The 12,025-nt window shown below is 41.9% G+C and overlaps 1 protein-coding gene across 1 annotated transcript in view; it reads left to right on the top strand.

The window, feature by feature from the left end:
* The window catches only part of TP53BP2 (tumor protein p53 binding protein 2), a 62,658-nt gene extending 53,504 nt beyond the window's left edge, over window positions 1–9,154 (top strand). The window contains exons 16-18 of the mRNA XM_007167234.3: window positions 2,495–2,661; window positions 5,767–5,966; window positions 8,364–9,154. Coding sequence (XP_007167296.2) covers window positions 2,495–2,661; window positions 5,767–5,966; window positions 8,364–8,405 — 409 coding nt within the window. The 3' untranslated portion in view covers window positions 8,406–9,154. The remainder of the gene's footprint in view (window positions 1–2,494; window positions 2,662–5,766; window positions 5,967–8,363) is intronic.
* Window positions 9,155–12,025: the final 2,871 nt, after the last annotated feature.

Genomic DNA, 12,025 nt, shown 5'->3' with positions numbered 1-12,025 from the left:
GGCATGCTTCAGTGAATATGAGAAATGCTGATTTAAGCAGGGTCCCCCCACCTCCCTGAAACTACTGTGTGTCTAAGAGGGGATTATAATTTGTAAACTTCTCCCAGTATTTTTGACCGTGGAATCCATTTTTCATGGAGCATCTTGTGGAACTGGTGTGTGGCTAAAACCCAGGAGATATTATTGTAAATAATGAATATTATTATTCCTAGGATAATGATTTAATGATTATGATTATTAATTAAATTATGATTTAACGATTAATAATGATTCCTAGGAAAGATTTACTTCTTTCTATATGAAAAAAAATTTTAAGTTATAATCACACTATATTTACTCAAGTATTTTAATTTTATAGCTTGTATTTCTCTCAGTATGGAAGTAAGTGTAATATCAAATTTACATGTATACACATATAAGTTGCAGACACCCATATGCATACATTTGAAAAAGCCTCATCTCTTACCACATGGCTGTGACTCATTCATTGTCGCTGTCTCCTTCTTGCTAGATGTTTAGATTGCTTTCCAATTCTTTGTTTGTTATAAATAATTCTTGGAGAAGCATTTTTGGTTGCACTTTAAAAAAATTGTATTTATAAAAGTAATGTGAGCCCATTGTGGAAAACGTACAAAATAGAGAAATCAGAGGAAAACAAGCCATTTGTATCCTACAATCTAGAAGTAAACACCATCAATATTTTTTTTTAATACAATTCCGGGCTTTTTTTTTTTTTTTTTTAAATTTTATTTATTTATTTATGGCTGTGTTTCTGTGCGAGGGCTTTCTCTAGTTGCGGCAAGTGGGGGCCACTCTTCATCGTGGTGCACGGGCCTCTCACTATCGCGGCCTCTCTTGTTGCGGAGCACAGGCTCCAGACGCACAGGCTCAGTAATTGTGGCTCTTGGGCCTAGTTGCTCCGTGGCATGTGGGATCTTCCCAGACCAGGGCTCGAACCCACGTCCCCTGCATTGGCAGGCAGATTCTCAACCACTGCGCCACCAGGGAAGCCCAACACCATCAATATTTTAATATATTTCCTTCAAGCTCATTTATGTATGTGTATATATATAATTTTTTATGCCTATATATTTTTTTTAGTTTAGCTCTCAATAGGTTTTTTTTTTTAATTGAGGTATAGGTGAGTTACAATATTATACTAGTTTCAGGTGTATAACACAGGGTCAAAATTTTTATAGATTATACTCAATTTAAAGTTATTAAAATATTAGCTACATTCCCTGTGCTGTACAAAATATCCTTGTAGCTTATTTATTTTATACACAGTAGTTTGTACCTCTTAGTCCCCGATCCCTGTCTTGAAATCTTCCTCGCTTGGCTTTCCCCACTGGTAACCTCTGATTTGTTCTCTGCATCTGTGAGTCTGCATGTTTTGTTCTCTTCATTCGTTTTATTTTTCAGATTCTACATATAAGTGATAATAAACAGTATTTGCCTTTTTTATGCCTACTTTTTTAGTTTACCTTTACAACATAAGCAGAACAAATTCTTAATGTGTCACAATGGCTTTGTTTCCTAATATTGGGAGTTTAGATTATGTATAATTTTTTACTATTAAAAAAATTAAAAATTAAAAAGCCATGCGGTTAAAAAGTCTGTAGTAATATTCACCAAATTATTAGTGATAGTGTTTGGGATGGGGGGGGTGGGAAATAAATTTCTTTTGTGAAAGACCCAAGTGGAATAACATGAAAAGGGGAGGGAAGAAAAGGGTAAAGAACTCTCATGTACTTCAGGGCTTGATTAACATCCTCAAGCCCATCTTCTGAGTTTGGGCAGTGGTCCCGGCTCTTCCACCTCTACCATGAATCTGGAGTCATTTATAATACATTATAAAACATTTGAGATGGTGGAGAAGATTCTTCGTCATGGTCTTCCTAAGTTCCTGCTAACCAGTTGCTAACATAGATTGAAATGTGTATTTTCCAGTCATTTTTCTGGTCTGAATTGAATTGGCAATTTTTTTTCCAATTAAAATTGAATTAGGATTAAAACAATGTTGGGTAAAGGTAGTTGTTTATGTGCAACTTAATTCCTTCAAAATTGGTGGTGATAAAGGGACATTTACAGGCACGTGTTTTGAGGGGAGGCCTATTATTTAAAGATGTTATGTCCTCCATCCTGGCGGAAATACTCAGGCTGGGTGCTCCAGAACATGGAACTAAATATATTCTATCCTGCTTTAGATCAGTGTACAGATTGCATGTCCTTTCGCTCACGTCCTTGATCCCTCTCACCCGCGGTGCTGCCCTGGCCCCAGTGCCGTCCCGACAGTTTTCTTTGTGGCTGTAATTCTCGGATGGGCTCAAGCATCTATGTTTAACTCATTTCTTAAAATCTGTGAGGGCGGTTTTCAGGAGAAAGGGCCTGGTGGGTGACAGGCTGGAGAGCTCTCCCTGCGGGTGCCGTGTTGCAGCAGGTGTCGTCCCGTGTAGGAAGGCACCCCCAGCCCTTGCTGTGCCCTCATCCGCAGGACCCCGCTGCATTGCGCTGCGTCCTGTAACAGCGTCCAGGTGTGTAAGTTTTTGGTGGAGTCCGGAGCCGCTGTGTTTGCCATGACCTACAGTGACATGCAGACGGCGGCTGATAAATGCGAGGAAACGGAGGAAGGCTACACCCAGTGCTCGCAGTTTCTTTACGGTACGGAACAATTCGATTTACGCGCACTGATTACCGCGTTCGTTTATCCTTTATCTCTAGGGGATCGTTCCAAAGGGTTTTGATTATTTGGGAAAGCATTTTGTGTTGCACATAGTCCTGGGCATTGAAGATAGGGCAGCCTCGATCACAAACATGAATGCAGCTTTTGTGTGTGCCTGGAAGCGGCTGTTATCAGGGACATCTTCAAAGACAAAAGACAGTGATGCAGCCTTGGATCTAGTGGGGTTAATAGCTTTTGACCATCGAAAGATCCTCTAGTAAGACTTCAGTACTTAGCGAGTGATGCTGTATCTGTGCAAATAAGTAAACAGAACCCCCCCCGCAAGATGATCAAGAGAAATGCAGGGTCGGAATAAGAATCCACAGATCCAAGTTTTCCTGCTAAATCAAACTTGTCGCAGAGGAAAAGAAAAGCAACACCATATTTTAGAACTGATTGTTTTGACTATTTTGTTCTCTTGTTTTTGAGTTTATGATTCTGATGCATCCCATCAGCTCTGTCCCTAGAGAAAAAAGGACTTGAAGTTTTAGACGAATATATGTTGATTGGCACTGTTACTTACAAGGAAAATTTTTTTTATTTACAAGTCTTAGAAGTTGAGGTTAATGTTTCTTTTTAGTCTGGCTTGAGAGAAATGGAGAAGGGGAAAAGACAGAGACAAAGGAGGAGGTAGGTCCCAGGACCCCAGACCACTCAAGCATCAGGCATGGAAAGATGCCTGAGGTGAAACGTCTTCCCTGTTTGACTGTTTTCCTAGTCTCACTAGGCCTAGCCTCACTAGTTTTCAGGCTCTCGGAGAGAAGGGAGAGGGGTTAGAGGGAGAACCACAGACCGTAGGTTCTCTTCTTCATCTCTCAGCTCTTAGTTTTTATCGTTGATATTTATGATCACTCTCTGTTTGTGTTCTGAACTCTACATCAAAGAATAATTTCGACATATGAACACATTTTAAAATCAGTATGTTATATTAATATGTATTTTGTTACATTAAACGTATTGGCGATCGAGCTATATGTAAGTATGGGATATGATTTTTTAAAAAACATTTAGGGACATTTGATCAGAGATTTTTTAAATTTATGAAATATATCGTGGATACCGAGAGCGTTTCTGACATAGATGTGCAGTTTAAGTAATGATGATACTAGAGTAGCACAGTGAAACCATCCAGGTATCCAGCTTGGGAAACAGAACGTGAGCTCTGTCTGCCGTCAGCAGGAGCTCTGCCCTGATGTAGCTCCTCTCACATCTGTGGTGACTGCCCCCTTGAATTTCTAAAAATAGGTATATCACCTCTGTGTGTATCCTACAACTGATATTGTTTAGTTCTGCCCATTTTTGACCTTCATATAAAGTAAACCATACTGGTGATCCTGTGGCTTGCTTTTTTCATTCACCATAGTTTTTGAGATGCATCTGTGTTGTTGCATGGAGCTGTTGTTTCTTTTCACCGTGCTACTGTTCCATTTTGGGACTCTACTACAATTTATCTTTCCATTCTACTTTTGGCAGACGTTGGGTTATTTCCTTTATTTATTTATTCATTCATACATTCAATTATAAACATGGCTCCGGCCACCATTTTTGTCCTCATCTTCTGGTGTCTCTCTAGAAGTAGAGTTGCCAGGTCACAGGAATGCACGTCAAGCAGAGAGTACCTTTTGCTCTGTGTTTTCTTTGACCTTTGGTGGATTTGGAATCCTGTCTCATTGTGCCTTTAGTTTGCATTACCCAAACTGCCAGTGAGATGGAGCGTGTTTTTAGGACCCTCAGAAACTTTTGAAAACTGTTGATTCATAACTCTTAGTTTGGTAAATAGCAAAGTAATGAGAAATTGTCTTCCATGCCTAATGGTTTCCTAGAAATGAGACTCAAGTTGTTATTTTGAGTGCACCATTCTGATCCCAAACAGATAACGAGTCTGGCGTGCTTTAAAACTTGGTGGAATCACAGTTATGTCAAGTATAACTTGAAAGTTGGAAATTTACTTGTCCCCATGAGTAGAAACCTGACCATTTAGATAGGTAGAGCCTTCTTTTGGAAAAGAACGATTTAATTTCTTGTTTCGCCCAGAGTGAGAGACAGGTAGCGTGTGCTACGTCATATTAATTGACACAGGAAAAATAAGTTCATAATAATTTAGGCTCGCATAAGTTGAGAAACTCAGCTGTTCACAAGCAAGCAGGTATTTTCCTGGCTTTTCTAAAAAGGTGACAATGATAATGACCTCTGACTTGCTCAGGACATTGTTGTCTAATTCCTCCTCCCCTTTCCCCATGTTGCCTGCCCATTGATGATTGTGACTCCTTATTAGTGTCGCCTTATAGGATAGGAAGGTATAAATGGAGAAGGGTAAAACCTAAAGTCGTAGTTCATTTGCAAATCTGTTATTAACTCTGGTAAGAAGTGGACATTTGGGAATTTTTGTTCCTTCCCCAGTTTGTGGATTTCAATATCTTTTAGAATTCTGATTCTCATCATTTTAGAGTTGACTATATGTGGACTTTTATATCCTGTCTAATATACCTGGCCATATTTCTGTATTCGAACATTTTATAATTTTTTTTCTTTTATCTTTCCCTATTTGGAAATTGATAGAGACCACTTTAATAGGCACAACACTCTGGTCATTTTTCTCTGTCTGCTTTAAGTTTTAGGTAAAGAACAAAAATGATTCCAGAGTTCCTTGGTCATTACACTTAGTAAATAGGCTAAAATTGGACAGATGTTTCATTAACTTTTTTAATATCCTAGACTGGAACAGTTCTTTTTTTATTCCTGGGTTTGTAATCATTTTGTATTCTGAGTAAGAGAAGTTTTGAGAGCTGCTTATAAGGTGTTGGTTAGCTTTTAGAGCTGGTTTAGAGATGACAGCATGTGTTAACTTGTCTTTTATATGTTCCCTCTACACGGCTGGCCTTCCTCTGCTCCCCCGGCCCCGGGAAGTTTATTTATTGAATGTTTAATGTAGTAGTTCCAGCAGGTCCCTATTTCTTCTCATTTGGTTTTATAGAGTGACAAGTTCTGAGCGTGGTATCCTCTGAGTTACATATATTCTGTTCTGTATCTTAACGTGATTTCAGGAGTTCAGGAGAAGATGGGCATAATGAATAAAGGGGTCATTTATGCCCTCTGGGACTATGAACCTCAGAATGACGACGAGCTACCCATGAAAGAAGGAGACTGCATGACAATCATCCGCAGGGAAGACGAAGATGAGATTGAATGGTGGTGGGCCCGCCTGAATGACAAGGAGGGATACGTCCCACGCAATTTGCTGGGAGTAAGGAAGGATTTTTTTTTAAACAATTTTTATTTCTTTAATGTTGTATCTATTTTATTTTATTTAATTGTTTATTTTTGGCTGCATTGGGTCTTCATTGCTGTGCGTGGGCTTTTCTCTAGTTGTGGCGAGCGGGGGCTACTCTTTGTTGCGGTACACGGGCTTCTCACTGCAGTGGCTTCTTTTGTTGTGGAGCACGGGCTCTAGGCGCGTGGGCTTCAGTAGTTGTGGCGCATGGGCTCAGTAGCTGTGGCTCGCGGGCTCTAGAGCGCAGGCTCAGTAGTTGTGGCGCACGGGCATAGTTGCTCCGTGGCATGTGGGATCTTCCCGGACCAGGGCTCGAACCCATGTCCCCTGCATTGGCAGGCGGATTCTTAACCACTGCGCCACCAGGGAAGTCCCTGGATTTGTTTAAGTCAGGATTTTCAAATATGCTAGGGAGCTTGAACAGGGCACCAGAGACAAGATTCTTTGTTCTTTCTCTACCGTTGGATTTTAAGTTTCATAAAAACCAAGAAAATAATCAAATCATATCAGCACATGTAATCGAATAACATGTCTGTATTAGTCTGAAGGGACTGCTGTCAGTGGGCAGACATTCTTGGTGGGGGGAGTATTTTCAGGGAAAGGCTAGTATACTTGGACGGAGTCTAATGTACAACAAATGGGAGATATTTTCACTGTATTTTCATCAGCTGTCAGACAGACATGGTCTGTGCCTGCAGAGAGCTTCTGTCCCACTCGAGGCCCTGAACCAGGGCTCTGTCTGGGATCATCCCGCTGTCTGGACATTACTCTCTGTGGAGCTCGTTAAAATGACCCCGGTGTTGGGACCTGGAGCTTGGATTCTGGCCTGTATCTCCTCCTCCTGACTCTTCTCCTTTGTGGTTTGATGTGCAGTATAAATGACATCATATATCCTGACTGCTGTCTTCCTGGTAGCAAAATTTACTATTAAATAAGCATCTGGGGTTTGGACAATATTCATTCGTGTGATCATACTATAAATTATAAAGAGTAGTGAAACTGAAAAAAACAATTAAGCCATGGAGCCCGTTAAAAAAATCTTTCCAATTACCAGACGAAAGTAGAAATGTAAAGGTAGTTAGTTCTCTTTCGAGCCCTCCTGTTTGCTTCTACAGAGTCTTTGGCGCCAGAGAAGCATAATCTCTTGCATGCAGCCACTTTCCTTCTTTAATGAACATCAAGAGTAAACAGGTACTTTTACTTTTTATAGTTTCTCATCTGGGAAAAGCTCTACCTCTTAGAAGTAGTTGCTTATTTGAGTCTTAACTTTAATTTTCTGACGAAGAGGCCCAGTGGGGAATGAAACGTGGGGAGAGTGATTTGTTCCCAAGTGTGGAGGCAGCTGGTCAGAGACCAAGCTCTGCCTCCTGTGTGGCTTTCAGAGGTTCTGTAATCAGTGGACTGGATTGAAGATTTTCATTTTAATCGGACATTTAAATATTCTCGGTTCTTCGGAAATCTTTCCTGGGTAGAAGTGGCCTCTACACAACTTCTTTGGGTTCCTTTTGAGGTTTTTTTTAAAAAAGGAAATTGCATAAATGTTTTAGTCAGAGGCTCACATACAAGTGTAGAAAATTATATTGGCTAAAATATCTTTCCTCACAGAGAAAAACAATCCTTGATATAACATGGATCCCTCAGTTAACTTTTCAGTTTTGGCTGGAAGTCTGACTTGACTTTCTTTCAGTAAACCTTTCTTTCCCTTTGTCTAGGGGAGGAGGAGGAGGGTTTTTGTTTTGTTTGCCAGTTGAATTACTGGTTTGACTTGCTCTTGGCTTCGTGAACACTCTCCTTGCCAGCTCTTGTTATGGAAAGCACAAAACCACCAAATCCTAAAACAAAAAACTCCACTTATCCTTCCTCAAATCTGTAGACTTCTGGTCTGTGGCATTTGGTTCTGATAGGCTCAAGTCCCATGACACTGTGTGACAGTCCATTGTGAATAAAGTTGAAATAGAGACTTCTTAACCGCTTATCTTTTCCCTTGGAATGGAAGCTCCCAGCACTGGAGCTTATAGCATATTGCACATCACCTCTAGTCCTTTGTGATCCTTGTTGGACTTGATTTACAGTTCAGTAGGCTGTGTAGATGGAGTTAATGCTGAGAGCATCCTGGATTTTATATCACTGCACCATGGCGTTGTCCCTGTTGAGGGAACCCCTGTGACCTTTGAATGTCCTTTGCACAAGAGTTGGTGTATATGAATCTTTGGGCAGCTCTGGGTGTTTCACATGGCAGAGAGTTCTTTCTTTGGTTTAATTTCTTTCCTGTGACATCAACACCCACCCCTACCCCCCATATTTCTTGAAAATGTGTTATACTCCCACGTCTGTGCAGCATGTAAATATTTTTAAAATTCTTTTTTACAGCTATACCCAAGAATTAAACCAAGACAAAGGAGCTTGGCTTGAAACTTCACACACTTTTAGTTAATGAAGAATTAATCTGTTACCAATAAGAAGAAATAATACGATCGTTTGTGGCAAAAATTTTGTAAGACTTATTTTAATGACAAAGTAACTTGAAAGCAATGAAGAACGGGCTCTGGAAGCACATGAAGGCTTGGAGCAGTCACTGTTGGAGGAGAATGCTCAGCACGGCGGAATGAACGGAGCTGGTCAGGAAGCTGACCGCTCTGCGCTGGATACAGGCCCTCCGTGTCGCGCTCCGAAAGATACACGGTGACGGTCCTGTTCTCTGCAAGAAATGGGACCACTGACTGGGCTACTGGGAGACCCGCTTCATGGCCTGTTTAAGTGGGTGTTTTTCAGTGCCTGCCCCTGTCCCTGTCCTCCCACCAGAAGGAGCAGTGCCATCTCGGATTGTCCCCCAGCACCAGCAGGCCCGTGGGGCACTCACACGGCGGCTCGAAGGTGCCGCACACCTGTGTGTCGTCCGTGAAGAACAGTTTGTTGGTTGTCAGTGAGCAATAACTTTATGGTATGAGTTCTTGTAGCGTCATGTATTCAAAATATTGAAACCACACTACACTACAGGTAATTAGATTTATTAGACTCTTGTTTTTAGGCTGAAGTTTGAATCTATATTTATTGTCTTTTGTATCTCGGAAATTAGAGACTTGCTATATAGACTTACCCATGATATTTGTCAAGATCATAGCTGACTTTAAAAACAATTGTAATAAACTTTTTGACTCTAAGCTTTTTACTGGCTTTAGTATCTTATGTCATGTTAACAGCCTTGTTTAACATTCCTAAGCCATTGGAATATCGTACCCTGCTGAAAAATAATAAGAATTTTTTTTTTTTTACCAGCCACGTGATTAAACATAAGTATTTCTTTGCTCAGTTTTGCAATTTGTGAGTTTTGTGGTGGCCTTTGTTATAGAATTAAGACTTTTTTAAAGATCCTAGAGGCCATGGTGATAGAAACTTGTACCTTTACCTAGAGCTTCTGATAGGCTGTTTCAGTGTCCTCATTTTATTTCAGATTCTTCATAGAGTTATATACATTTATGGGATGAAAACTTACGTAGACACAGTCTGCACGTCGTTTTATTAACATGTTACCAAGGTTGTGAATTTGGGGGGAACTCATTTTGCTTAGTGAAACTGTTTCATTTAATAGAAGATACAGGTGAAAAAAACCAATGGTCACTTTTCCTTATACATTTTTATGAGTAGCTAACTTCTAGCAAAAAAGGAAGATAGATGAATGACAGAACATATGCCTTTCAGAGTAATGCAGAAGTAGTGACAACATGGATGAAACATCAGAAGACCTGTGTGGTAGACAGAATTCTAAAGATGCCCCTCCAGCCTCTCGTATTCCTGTCCTGTGGTGCTATGGACTGAATGTTTGTGCTCCCCTAAAATTCATGTTGAAGCCCTAACCCCCAATGTGATAGTATTTGGAGGTGGGGCCTTTGGGAGGTGATGAGGTTTACATGAGGTCCTGAGGGTGGGCCTGCGTGATGAGATTAGTGTCCTCGTAAGAGGAAGAGTCAGTCTAGTGCATTATGTGAGGATACCCCAAGAAGGCTGCCATTCTCACCAGACACTGAATCTGCTGGCACCTTGATCCTGGACTTCCCAGCCTCCAGAATCATGAGAATTCAATGTTATTTAAGCCACACAGCCTGTGCTATTTTGTTACAGCAGCTTGAGCAGACTGAGACACCTGGTTATTTAATCAAGCACTAATCTAGGTACTGCCGTGAAGGATTTTTCAGATTTAAATTAAATTTACTAATCAACTGACCTGACAATAGGGGGATTATCCTGGGCCCATCCTAGGTGGGCCCAACTTTGAGCCCTTTAAAGCAGGAGAGATGAGGCCGAAGGGGAGGTCAGCGAGACTTGAAGTGAAGGGATTCGACCTGCCATTGCTGGCTTTGAAGGTGAAGGGGTCATGAGCCAGGGAATGTGGAAGCTGAGGAAACCCCTGGCTGACAGCCAGCAAGGAAACGGGGACCGCGGTTTTACAACGACACGGACCTGAATTCTGCCAACCTGAGTGGGCCTGGAAACAGATCCTCCTCCAGTCTCCAGCAAGAATGCGTCACCCGATAAGAGAGGTGTTGGACTTTCACCTACAGAACTGGGAGATGGTGGGTGGTCTTCGAGCCACCAAGTTTGTGCTAACATGTTACAGCAGCATAGGAGCCAAAAAAACAGTGGATTCTCGTCCTGGGCTGGTGCACTTACTCATCCATCCTGTGACCTTGCCCGGGACACTCAGCCTTGTGTGTATAATCTGAGATGGGGTCGAGGGAAACCATACTGAGGACTATACGTGAGGGTACCTGGGAACCCGCAACAAATTGCGCCAATGTATGAAAACGGAAGATGGGAAAACTGGGAAAACGTGATCATCTCACTTTTATTTCCTTAGTCCGAAACTTAGAGCATCATTTGTTTTTATTCTCCCTTTGGGGTTTTTTTACTTGCTTGTTTTATTATCAGAATATCCGTATATTAAAGCTCCCTATAGAGAATTCCCTGGCAGTCCAGTGATTAGGACTCCGTGCGGCACAGCTGGAAAAAAAAAAGCTCCTTAAAAGTATAGAAAAAGGTTATGAAGCAAGGGGGGAAAAAGACCACTATGGAGGCAACCATAACTAACATTCGGGCCTATTTCTTTCTAGTCTTGCCTATGATTTTCTCTTCACATAGTTGAGAGCCTACTGTTTAAGCAATTCTGTATGGTCCTGTTTTATGCTTCACGTTGCATCACAAGCATGATTTTTAATGGCTGCGTAGTATTCCACCACGTCATTCATCCAGTCGTTTGTGTTGACCGTGCGGCTGCCTTTCGCTTGTGTTATCATCGATGCTGTGCTCACATCTTTATGGGAGCAGAATTTTTAGATTGTTAAAAAAATAAGTGGGGATAAAGCAGCCGGAGAACGGGCCCTGCTAAGGAGGGTAGGGTATAAACTCTAGCTGTGCTTGGAGTCTAAAAGCAGTGGGGCCACCGAGGAGTTTTAACCAGGGGAGTACAGGAGTCAGCCAGGGAGGCGGGCGAGCAGGACGCCAGCCAGAGCGGGTGCCGAGAGGGAGAGGGAACGGCAGGGACGGCAGCACAAAGTCTGGGAGGGTGATGGCAGATACGTGTTCCTAGCTTTTGGCTTTGGGAGGTGAGTGGTGATCATCAAAAGCAGTTTTAGGAGAGTGGTCAGGCCATTAGCCAGATCGTAGAAGGTAAAGGAGTCACAGAAAGATGCAGGGGCATAGCTGCTTTGGAGGCCTGGCTCTGGAGGAAGGAGGGGAGGCGGGGAAGAGGCGGGTGGTCTGTGTGTTACCAGGTGGCAGGCCTAAGGCACCTGAAAGAGAGTGTGAAGATAGAGAGGGGCCAGATGATAGGCTGAGACTGCAGTTCAGAGCAGAGATGGGGAGGGCTTTTCTTTTGGACTGGAGGGAAGGAACAATGGGGGTTTAGATTAGGGTGACTTCCTCGGGGCAGAAGTCTGGGGGGGGATTTACTTTATCATCTGGTTCTTTTCCCCTGTGAAATCTCTTCCCTTCTAGATCTTTTCTAAATTTGCTACGATAAGCATATACTGTATCTT

Source organism: Balaenoptera acutorostrata, chromosome 1 (genome assembly GCF_949987535.1).
Source record: "Balaenoptera acutorostrata chromosome 1, mBalAcu1.1, whole genome shotgun sequence".
NCBI classification, from domain to species: domain Eukaryota; kingdom Metazoa; phylum Chordata; class Mammalia; order Artiodactyla; family Balaenopteridae; genus Balaenoptera; species Balaenoptera acutorostrata.
This window is presented reverse-complemented; position numbering and strand designations above follow the sequence as displayed.